General features: G+C 31.5%; 1 protein-coding gene across 1 annotated transcript in view; it reads left to right on the top strand.

The window, feature by feature from the left end:
• The window catches only part of LOC145312486 (muscle calcium channel subunit alpha-1-like), a 188716-nt gene extending 175977 nt beyond the window's left edge, over positions 1-12739 (top strand). Inside the window, 4 exon segments of the mRNA XM_080151743.1 lie at positions 6670-6750; positions 7239-7330; positions 11315-11408; positions 11982-12739. Of these exon segments, the coding sequence (XP_080007869.1) occupies positions 6670-6750; positions 7239-7330; positions 11315-11408; positions 11982-12116 (402 nt within the window). The 3' untranslated portion in view covers positions 12117-12739.

Genomic DNA, 12739 nt, shown 5'->3' with positions numbered 1-12739 from the left:
TGTAACATCAATTATCGTCCATTGTCTTATCCCTTTATATCCCTGATATACACCCTAGAACCATCCACACAATCAATATTACTCCCAGAGAAAAGAGGAGGGGGGATTATAGTAGGGAAGGGAAGGGGGATATTATGCCATGGTTTAGGAAAGGGGTTGGCATAAAGGGAGGGGCATTCCATGGTATTGTACTCTAAAAAGTTCCTTTCTTTATAGTCTAAAACATTTATGAGTATATATTATTTATTTTACAACTGAAAATTGACCCATTTTGTAATAAAATCATATATAAATAATATTTCTGAAACTTGTAACTTGTATTTTTTTCTTTGAGACGCAGAAAAGTATACCTGTTAACTAAAATAAGTGAACCTAAGTCGGAGACAAGCAACCCTATTAGGGTTAAAGATAGACCTATCTCGTGATATTATATCATATCATCTGATCTAGTACCTATTGGCAATAAATATATGTTTAAATCATAAAAATGCATTATTGTCGCTATTAGAATAATAAACCCAAACAACTTAAAAGTCATTTTCTTACAGTGCAGTGTAGAAAGATTGGTTAAGTTTATTTCTTATGCACTACTATAATACCTCCAATGCCTTTCATTTAATGGCCTCAATCTATTACTGAGAATATTATATAATAAAACTATATATATATATATATATATATATAACTATTTAATTTGATTAAAAACAATAAGGTTTTGATATAATTGCTAGGTTTAATGTGCTAATGAGAAATCTTTTAATCACTTTTTTATAAGTTTGACAAAAAGGTTAAAAACTTTTTTTACTGCATTATAACAATAAATAGACTTGACTATGCTAAAGATATTTGTATTTCAAGTTACAGTAAACTACCAGTATACTTTAGTTTGTAATCTTAGTGTAATACATCAAAAGAAAGACTTTAGAAACAGCCTTAGGACAAATTAATTATGTCATCGAGTTTTATAGTTTTGTTTAAGTCTATAATTGCTAGTTAGTGCGAAGGCGAAGAAAGTCCCTAAAAAATCAGCATGTTACGTCATAAAAACGACGTATTATCGATTTCTTTTTTAGGGTTTTTTTTCCCACTCCTCCTCTCCTCATCCCTCATTTTTATGACGTCATTAAGGAAAATTCTTTGTCTTCAGTTAGTGCAAGCTATTTATTAATTATACTTAATTTAATGGTTTTAATGGGAGAATAAACATTACTCTAAGGAAGCCAAATTATTTAGATTTAAAAATTAGATATAATAATTGGTATTTATCGCATCGTATTATGAACAGCTTGCCGCGGATATAAAGGTGTACAATTTTAAGACAAGCCTCGATATGCCGACGAAGGCACGGGTTAAAACTCTTATGATTGTACGTATTTTTATTCGTTGATTGTGGACTATGAAAAATTGCTGCGATCATAATAAAGATAATTGGTCTTGTTAATTGCGCTGGTATTTAAAATCAGAATATCGTGTATTGCTTTTAAAGCCAAGGGTGGGGGGTAAAATAGTGTTTTAACCCTCCTGAATCTTTTTAGAAATTAAAAGAATTTATTAAAATATTTTTGGACATGATTTTTCTTGTTTACTAACACTGTGTTTCTTTATTCATAAAATTATGACTTATAAAAGAAGAATCTTATGGAAGCTTCACAAAACTTTATTTTATATTTATTATTTTAAGGAAAACAGTAGTTAATTAAATAATATTGATGATCTACATGAACATAATATTTGAATATTTATCCCAAATGTAAATTTACTAATATTTGTTTAACAAGATTAAACGAATAGATTGATTTAGTTTAGTTTAGGTATTGGATAATATATTCTATAATTCTAAATTATAAAATTTGGAAAATTAAATGAATAGGAGGTGGGAAAGGAAACCCCTAAAAAAGAGATGTATTTTGTTACGTCACAAAGATAAAAAGTTAGACACTATTACTAGGTTCTCGGTTCTGCAATTAGCAAGATTTTCGCAACAAAAAACACAAATAGACAGTCAGACATCCAATTATTTTTTATATAAGTATAAAGCAAATCTTTTTTAATCAAGGACAACAAGATCTTTAATAGGTGATTGCCGTATATTTTAGGCTACAATCTAGTACTAATCTAAGTTTGGGCCAATTAAAAATATCCTCAATTACAAGATATGGATTGCTGTAATAGGTTATTGTATCATTGAGAAAATTCAAACAAATTAGTACTTGTTTGTTTTTTAGAATAATATTTTTATTGTTATATTATCGCCATTTCTTTTAAATTTAAGCTACTACTTTTATGAAAATCATATTAATTACATTATGATTATGGTTATTCTAATTGACATAATAACCATATTCTAATGGTAACATAATAGCAGCATAAAGTTTAGCAGGGTAAATATATAGCTGGTGTGATAGCTTCCTCTATCATTGAATTTCGTATCACGTATTTGATCTCTAGATTAGGAGGACTTCAACATTTCACAAGTTTACTTTTTATTTAAATTGGGAAGAAAAAATATACCTCCCTATATAACTGTCGTAGGTTTTGAGAGGATTTGGTCAATTTTTTTCTCTCACGGAAGTTTAAAAAATTTCAACATTAATAACATAATATCTTTTAAAAATCCTCTTATAATCTAAGTGTTTTACTTTAAATTTGCTCAGTAAGGAAATAAGACTTCCAAAATTTAATTCAAGGTGTTTTTAGATTATAGCTTGTTTTCCTTTTTTTTCGCTATTATTTGTTTTAGACTTTTAAGAACATTTTTGTCGTAACAAATGAACATTTTTACTCGGAGCACTAGAAATATTAGCAATGACATCCCAGCATCTACTAAAGTGGTGTTGTTTCTTTAGAAAGGTTGCATTGATATGTCGTTAATTTTCAATATGTCTTTTTTGTGACGTATTTAAAGAAAATGACTTATTAATATGGCCTTAATTCTTTTTTATTTGCCACCATTTTTCTAAAAAAAGAAATTACAAATTAATGCCTGATTAAATATAAAAATTAAGGTTGTTTCAACACGTCATTTTCTATTTTTTCCACATATTAATATATTTTATAGAATTACATATCAATATCACAGTAAATAAAATAAATAATGTGGAATCAAAACGTCCTTAATTTGTAGTAAGTCATCTTTATTAATTAAATAATTTAAATGACATATTGAAAATTAAGGACGAATTAAAATGATCTTATATGAATTTAAAAAGGAGATGGAACAAATAGTTACTGATTTTGACACCAGATGGCAGTTGAAATAACTCATTGTATAGCTTTGTTTTCTCAATGTTTTGACCTTATTTTTAGTTTGACAATTATTATTTTGTAATGAAATGAAAGATTTTAGTACTACAGACACCACTATGAATTTATATTTTAGTTCCTTTTTGCATGTATTTTATGAAAACTAATTTTTTTGGTGAGACCTTCTACAAAGAATAGAACCATATATATAGGTCAAGAAACTTTTTCAGTAAGTAATGATTCAATTGAAACATATTATGTGTTTGATTCAAAATTGTTAGATAAATTTTAACCCTGAATTGTATCTAATATTTTGTTTATAAGTAATTATAAATTACCTAATTTGGTAGCCATATTGTTTTTTTGACTTTCAATAAAAATTCGACATTTTAATACAGCCTTAAATGATTTAAATTGAATTAAATTTTATCATTTTATTTACCAAAAATAATAATACAATTTTGAAAGTTTGGCGGCCATCTTGTTTTTCTGGACATTTTAAAGGAAAAATTGACGTGTCAATGCGATTTTATTTCAGATAAAATGTCATTAAATTCAAAATATTGTTATTATTTACATTTTTTTGTGACATTTTTTAAAGATAACGACGTATTTTTGGTACACAATTAGGCCTTTAAAAATATAAAAAAAATATGAAACGTCATTTGTATAGAAATAAAAAAGTTACGTCATTAAGGACGCATTAATGCAACATGTTTCTTAAAATAATGCGATAAAAGTATATGCTGGGATGACATATTGTTTTTTTTTTTTTAATTTTGGGATTTTCTCGAAGATGTATTTGAAAACATGAAAAAATTTAATAGTTATTTCTCGTATCATATTATAAACGGCTTTCCGCGGATATAGAATGTACAATTATAAGATTAAAACTAGTTTTTTAGCCCCATGGTGCCGAAGGCACCAGCTAAAAAAACTAGTTTTTATCTTATGATTGTACATTTCTATATTCGTAGAAAACTGGATATAATACGATGCTAGACATAGTTTTTTCGTATTGATGAGAACCGGTTCCTATCCACCGGATTCGAATGAATACGAGAAAAATAGATTCTAATTTTTTTTTATTTTTGCTCATAGATTTAAATAAAGTAAAGTTTGAAATTGCTTAATCTTTCATACAAGGTAGCTGCCTTAATTTTTCTTTTTCTTAAATTTCTGGGAAATTGTTGAAATTCTAAGCCTTGCTCCCTCTCCCAACTTCCTTTTTAACATTAGAAATTTGACCCCTTTAAAACAAGAATCTAGGAATATATACTTATTGCACGGAGAAATAGAAAGACGCAGCTTATAGTGCCTAATAAAAATGACGTCATACAATACAAATGGCCATTGATAGGCCAGTATACATTGTGCCATTGTGGTCAATTACAATGTATACTGGCCTATCATTGGTCAAGCTGCTCCAATAGAAAGTGTAGCATAGGGATTATTGAAATTTATTATCAGAAGGATTCACACCTTATAAATGTTTTTAATATTTGAAAAGATTAATAAAGTCAACAGATAGTATTAATTTTAATTTTTTTATAAGTTTGTCTTTGCTTCATTCCATATAGTCAAAAACTGAAATTTATATTATCTTTTATTTCACACCTTCAATATTCTTGCAAAGTTGTTTTCTGAAAAATATTATAATAGTCGTTCACCCCTTGCATCTGTGGGAGGATGGAAAAGGTCAGGAAAAAAATATAAAACCAAACAAATAAATTAATAAATCTTTTCTATTAAGACGAACCAGCACTTTCCGAGATCTTAAACTTCAGACAAAAAAGCCTGACTATTTAATCTGCAGCCAATGCAATGGTGGGGACCTTTTTTTCTGCTAGCAAATTGATTTCTGCTTTTTTGTATCGACTTGACTGTGTTAATGTTTCCGATGCTATTGGCTGATATTCAAATACCCAATTGAAAGTCGATACAGGATCCCAATCCGTGGGTAGAGTTATATATAGCTCGTTCCTCCTCTATAATTTTACTTTAATATGCTGCCGAGTCTTGTTTATAACTCTTTTTGTTAATGATGACGTCATTTCCTCTTCAAATAAGGATGTTTAAGAAATTGTTTTTCCACTTTTGTTATTTTTCCATGCATGAAATCTTTAGAAATAAAAACCACAAAACACTATTACAACATATTCAAATGATATATAATATTGATCAAGGTTTTATACGAGATTTAGCTTTTATAAATCCATTTAAAACAACCCATAAACTCTAAGGTCGTTGATAGGGATACATCCCAATGCCAACTCTGAATTATTTAAGTATATAAAGTTCTGCGAAATTATTGCTGAAGCTCTATATTTCGCCTATAAAAAAATGACGTAATGCAATACAAATGATCAATGATAGGCAAATGAACAGACTAAATTACCGATGTCAGACCAGTATACACTTTAATTGACCAGGGGTAGGTCAGTATGACGTCATTTTATATAGGCACTATGAAAAGTATCTTTTGACTTCGTGAAAAGAAAAACTCCATCCGCCCAGCAGTTTGCTATATCTTATTGTTAAAAAAGTCAAACATAATATTACTACCAACTCAATTCATAAAAATTTTAATTTAAATTTCATATAAATAACCTTGTTGAAATATATTTTAAGATCTGTGCATAAATTTTGAATGTGAATATTCTTGCAATAAAATTTTGCATTGCAATGTGATTTTTATAGTTTATGTTAAATATTATTGAAAGAGTTCAAGTGGGTATGTTTGTGTGTGTGTGTGTGTATGTATGTGTGTGAGCAGTTAGTGTGTTAGCACTGTGTGTGTGTGTGTGTGTGTGTGTGTGTGTGTTTTGAATGTAAGTCAAAATATTTGTTGTTAGATTAAAGGCTTTTCTCAAAGAATATTCATATGTACTTTACTATGGTTGATAAAATAAGGTTAGGAGAATAATATTATAATATAGATGTATAACATGACAATTACCTGGATCCTCTGTTGTGGACCTTTAACGTCTGCTAGCAAATTGCTTTCTGCTCTTTTGTAGCGACTTGGATGTGTTAATATTCCCGATTCTATTGGTTGATTTTCAATTGAAAGTCGGCACAGAATCCTCGGGAAGTGGAAATACTGTTATTTAACCTTCCCCCATTCTATTATTAGGAGGCTTATTTTGGCGTGCACAGACATTTGTCAGTAGGGTATGAGCCTTTTAGGGATGAAGAAAAAGAAAGACAGGCCGTAAATTTGAATTTTCACCTAAATTATTATTTATTTGTTCCTTTATGATATGAAATCGAATCTTTACAAAGTGTCTCAAAAACAGCCATATGACGTCATAAGAATGAGGTGAAGTGGGAAAGAAAACTATGACGTCACTTGGCTGAGACACTTTGTAAAGCTTCTATAAAATTTCAGAAATAAATGAAATTAACAAAAAAATATTTTTTTAGCTGAAACGAGCCCAAAGACCACATGACATCAAATTGTTTAGTCCTGAAGTGAGAAGAAAAATTAGTGCCAAACAACAACAGGTAAGGAATAATTGGCCATGAGGACTCTAGGGGCATCGCATGGAAATGGGGAGAGGGGTAAGCTTAAATTAATTTTAATTTTAAAAAGAAAGATAAAATTAAGGGGGATTTTTTTTCCAGGGGCGATTTCTCTAGGGAGGTTGGAGGCGGGGACGTCCAAGCTTTTTATTTTGAGGGGGTAAAATGAAGGGTTCCAAAGTTTGAGAGGGGTAAACACCTATTTACCTCCACCCTTGGGCGTCTATTGTTGGAGGCTTTCTCCACAAAAATGAACCTTCACTGGATCTAAAAGAAGACTTACTGTAAACGCAAACCACATCGATAGAGCGGTTAATGATATCTTTTGCAACACAGATAGACATCCTTTTACTTTCATGTAAAGATGTACTTATTCAAAGTTGGTTTCTTGAGATTAAAGATGAATGTTTAAAATATCATGTCATTTTTCTAATTTAATGACATTATTTATAATTGTAATATTTTGTTAGGAATTTGACCATGCAGTGAATAAGAAATATAAGAAAGTGAAGGCGGCTGAAAGTATTATCAAGAGAGCTATCAAGGAGCAAGGACTAAACAGGTTACAAACTTAAAAGATAGGGGGGCGGCCGGGGGGGGGGGGGGTAGATATACCACACTTTTCTGGGATCTTGCTGAGTCAAGTATCAACTGTTGGGAATATCAAAGGATGACTCCATGCAAAATTTGAGCCGGATCCGGCCAAAACCGGCCGTGAATTTTATGAAAAACCGGTTTTTTCTGGTTTTTAGGGGGTATCTGTAAATCGATTCAGCTGGAGCAAAACCGGTTAGAGGTACAAAAAATTTTACTTCACATGAAATTTAGCCAATGTAATTGCCTACAAAAATGTACTTCATCATCAACTTGATTGGACAACTCTTTCCCCTCCTAAATGTCCATTAAAACCTCGGAAACGGCAAAAATCGCCTAAAATCACGCCTTCGGCGGCAAATAACGGCTAAACGGTCAGCCGGAGGCGAATGAAACATAAATAAAGAAATGTCTGCCTCAAAAAGTTGTTCAACATCAAAGAGATGCTTGAAGTCTCTAAAACGACTCCTTCCCCTCCTTTAAGGGGAAAAACTGAAAAAACGTGATTTTCAACGTGGGTGTGGGGGGCACTGAACCCGTCACCCCAGGGTCACCTAATATAAAGTCTAGGCGGCCCACAATGCTGAATTTTCACCAAGTGAAAGTCTTGTGTCATTATCTCTTATGAGAAAAAAGTTATTAATTAATTAAAATTTCAAATTGTGATTTTTTGATGGATTTCTTTGATGAAATGACAGGCCGGTCAATTTTTAGGCCATTTTTTGCGGTTTTTGGGCCGTCACGCCCAAACGGTTTGAGATAATCTCACGGGACCTTTTCAGCCTCCCGGATTGGATGAAGCAAGACGTCGCTGCGCGCTGTCAAAAATCGCTGGTCGGCTCATTTTGCCCCCTCAAACCCTCACCTTGTGCCATTTTTCTGTGTAAAGATTATAATTATAATCTTTTGCGTAAGTCTGTTTTTTTTCCTAGACCTCACAAATAACCAGACTTAGGTTGGGCAAAAGGTCCCGTGAGATTATCTCAAACCGTTTAGCCGTTATTTGCCGCCGAAGGCGTGATTTTAGGCGATTTTTGCCGTTTCCGAGGTTTTAATGGACATATAGGAGGGGAAAGAGTTGTCCAATCAAGTTGATGATGAAGTACATTTTTGTAGGCAATTGCATTGGCTAAATTTCATGTGAAGTAAAATTTTTTGTACCTCTAACCGGTTTTGCTCCAGCTGAATCGATTTACAGATACCCCCTAAAAACCGGAAAAAACCGGTTTTTCATAAAATTCACGGCCGGTTTTGACCGGATCCGGCTCAAATTTTGCATGGAGTCATCCTTTGATATTCCCAACAGTTGATACTTGACTCAGCAAGATCCCAGAAAAGTGTGGTATATCTAGGGGGGGGGGGGGGGTTACACCAGGGGTTTTTGTCTCAACACCCTGGATATTAGGTTAGTATCACCCTTCCATTCGTTTTTTTACATCAAAAAATAAATGGGAGGGAGATTTTTCCAGGGTTGATTTATCTTAGCATGTACCCTCCGTAGAAATAGTTCCAAACGTTCCATGGACCTTTAAAAGGATTCACTGTAAAGGAGAACCATATCAATCCAGCAATAAGCGAGATCTTGAGCTTCAGACAAACATTATGTTACTTTTGAATTAAGTTTAGGAAAACAAGTTAAAAATTGGTTTATGATATAAAATACCACTGGTTTTATATTAAGTAACAAGACAGTTTAGCCATGACCCTTTGATTGCATGTCTTATGGTAAAAAGTTGCGCCTCCAGGGGGAAAATGGTTTTCATTGAAGCTGAACAATATATTTATAGTATGACACATATGTTAAAAAGTATAAACATATGTATAACATGAAAAAATCTCAAAAAATAATAAAATTAGTCATAATTAATTACAGTATAACAAAGTTCATATTATTAATACATTAAATCATCGAAAGAGTATCTAAATAGACGCGGTGATATTAGAAAGCATTTACATATAGCACAAAAAAGTACAATATATACATACAAAAAAGTACAATATATACATACATATATATACATATGTATAATGTGAGTCTTATTTATTAAAAGCGAAGCTTTTCTATAATTAGGGTCGGTCCGTCCGTATTTCCGTCCGAGATAGTTAGCTTTTATTCGTTAATTTAGGCATGTTAGAATTGTCCTATCGATTTCAAACTTTGCATTGTGATTCCTCTAGTAGTTAGGTATGATTTAAAAAGCGTAGCAAATCTATAATCGTTACTAGAATGTCCGTACGTCCATTTTAAACATGTTGATTTTTTTTACTTTTTTAACAACAAATTTTTATGTGATCTAATTATCCGATTATCTCATTTTTAGTATACTGATTTCTGGGACAATAAAGTACAATATTATAAGCGAAGCAACTCTATAATTAAGTCCTAAAAATGTAAGTATGTCCATAAACATTATTCTGTATTAAGCAGTTTTTAACAAATTTACTCACAATTTTGCATCAACTTTTATACATTTATATTCTGATTATTCAGTTCTGACACTATACAAGTGTTAATGTCTGTTTGTCCTACCGTTTCAGCACTTCGCTTTTATGGATGTTGTCATCCTTGTTTAATAATATCGTCTATGTAAAATAGCAACTGTAGATTAATATTATCTCCCTAACAAATGTAAAATTTTCAAATTTTAAAATGCAGAATTATCAAGAAATATAGGGATGTGTAAAATGTAAATAGTAGACATATGACTTAATTTGTTGATAAGATTTACATCATTTTCTGCAACATTAAAACACTGTGTCAATAGGTTCAGTGGTTAACTTCTATGAAACAATTGGTTATTGCTGACATATATCTGATCTAACGTTTTACTAGTGACTTCAGTCTTTTATCGATATAAAAATCTATTGAATTTTGAAGAGAATATCATTACATAGGATATTCCAAAACATTTGAGGAAAGAATAATTTATCTTCTATTAACATATCCGTATATACGTGATTTAGCCAGGCTTATCCTTTGTAAATCTTTAGTAACCTTTCTGCGCCATCTTTTCTCACTTTAACTAAAATCCTTCAGAATGGAAGAAATGTTCTAAAAAACAGATTATATAAGTAGTAAGGCTTTTTGTGCGTTCGTTAAAATATCCTTTTTAATTGAACTGATTGGTTTCAATGTTTGGAAAGTTTCACATAGATTACAGAATAGTTTTAGTCTATTTTATATTAATTAACTTGGGATGGGTGTTAGGCTATTTTTTGGGGGTTTTCTTTCCCACTTCTCCTCTCATCTCCCTCATTTTTATGACGTTACGTGGCTAATTTTTGATTCACTTTGTCCCACTACAACTTTCTATACAAAGAGACAGACACACATCATATTTATTGCACATTAATGTTAGAATATTTGAGAATACCATTCCCACACACCAACAGAGTTACATTAGTTCCCTATTAAGTGGCTCGGGAGCAAAGGAACCCTCTAAATCTCCAAATTTTTAAATAAGGGATTGAGATTAGTTTTTTTGTGTGTTATTGTTTTACTTTAGGTTAAGTTACCCAATAAGGTTAGGAAACCGCATGTATTATAGTATAGGCCCCCTTTATTAACTTCCCTGCTTTCTTATTATCAAGTCATTTTGAAAAAGGGGGGGAGGCTTTGATTCTGAGCTCGCTATGTAAATTGAAGGAAAGTACCAGAGAAATCTTTCTCCAAACTAAATTACAGATATTAGAGAGGGAACAATAGACCTCGTTGAAGAGTAAGGTCAATATTTTGAGTACATTCAAAAATAAAGGTTAAAAGCAGGGCTTTCAAATTACTATGACGGATAGCTATTATCATTTATTCAGGCATGTTATAATTGTTCTATTTTTTAAATTTTAAGGTAAATATTTTATGTCGACTCTCTCCAATAATAACTGAATATTTTGGAGAAAGTACAAGTTTTTTTCATATAACTTTCAAGAAGTTTATAAACATTTTTTGTTTTAGTTACTGTGATGAACAATTTGTGAAAGCAGAAATGGCCGAGGCTATCAACATGTCACCAGCGGAATTTGATGAGGTTGCCACAAGGCTGTTACAGGTAATCATGCGTATTCTCTTAAAGTGACTGTTGAACACTGAGCCCCCACCACCATTTTAAAGTGAATTGATTTTGGTTTGTTAATTTTTTCAGTACAGGTTAGGTTAGGTTAGATTATATCTGGTCATGAATAGCCCTGTATGTGTAGGCTTCTCCGGTTAATTGTAAAGGGTATACTTTAGGTTATATCTTTATCTTATTAAACAATACACATGTACGATATTTGCAAATTCTATTTACGGAGAACTCTAATTGTTTTAAAATATTTCAATATCGAACGCTTTGGTAAAGTCTAACTGATCAAATTAAAATGCTTTTAGAAAAACAGCTAACCTAACATCAGTGATAAGACAATAGACGATAAACTGATATGCATTCCCCATAGTGTTGAACAATATTAGAATTTAAAATAACCATTTGAAATGTTTGAACCCAACCAATCAAAAGTACCGAAAAGTTTTTGAGTTTACAAAAAAAGCGTAATTTTTAAACTTTGGGCACCAGTCTACTTTGCCGTCCAATGTCCCCTCCCTCCCTGCTTTACACCCAACATAAATTCATTAAATTGCCCAGGCTGAAGAGAGAGGTGAAGTACAGCTGCCAATGAGCTCGAGAGCGCAGTACTCCAGCCTACTATTTGAAGATTATGATCCAATGGATACTATTGAAAGAGTTCCTACGCCACCTGTCAGAAGGAAGAGGAGATAATACTTATCATATTTTGAATACATAAACTAGAAAGGTTTCCATTGAAATTGAAGACAATGGATAAGTTTGGTTAGAGGAAGAAGTTTTGGTCTAGGTATATATAAGTTAGGCTTGATTAACCCCAAGCAGTAGTTAGATTCTTGCAAGGGTTAGTTTTGAGTATTTCTGGAAAAATTCAAATGGAACCTTCTGGGCTGGATCTTTAAATCATTTCAATGGTGCGCCAAATTGGGGTGAGCCAACTTTCCATTAATGAGAGCACAGCTTTTTACGAAATGCCGCGCTGTGATTGGCTGAAATTCGGCGCACCTCGATTTGGTGCACCATTGAAATGATTTAAAGATCAAACTCTGAATTAAATATGTGTAGCTGCTTAATGGATAGTTTCAAAAATATTGATATTATACAAATTGAATTCTATAACTCTAACGCTATTTTTTTCTAGCATTAGGTTAGGTCAATTTAGAATCAATTCAGATGTAAGAAAGGGTTAATCCATAGAAAATTTAATTCTAAAGCTTTTAGATATTACATCGAAATTTTTCAAATATTATAAAAATAGACTGATTTTAAGTATTGTTTTAGTAAAATATTAATAAAAATATTGTTATTTTCTTGTAAAT

The sequence above is a fragment of the Acartia tonsa genome, chromosome 2 (assembly GCF_053477335.1).
Source record: "Acartia tonsa isolate MP-2025a chromosome 2, ASM5347733v1, whole genome shotgun sequence".
NCBI classification, from domain to species: Eukaryota; Metazoa; Arthropoda; class Copepoda; order Calanoida; family Acartiidae; genus Acartia; species Acartia tonsa.
This window is presented reverse-complemented; position numbering and strand designations above follow the sequence as displayed.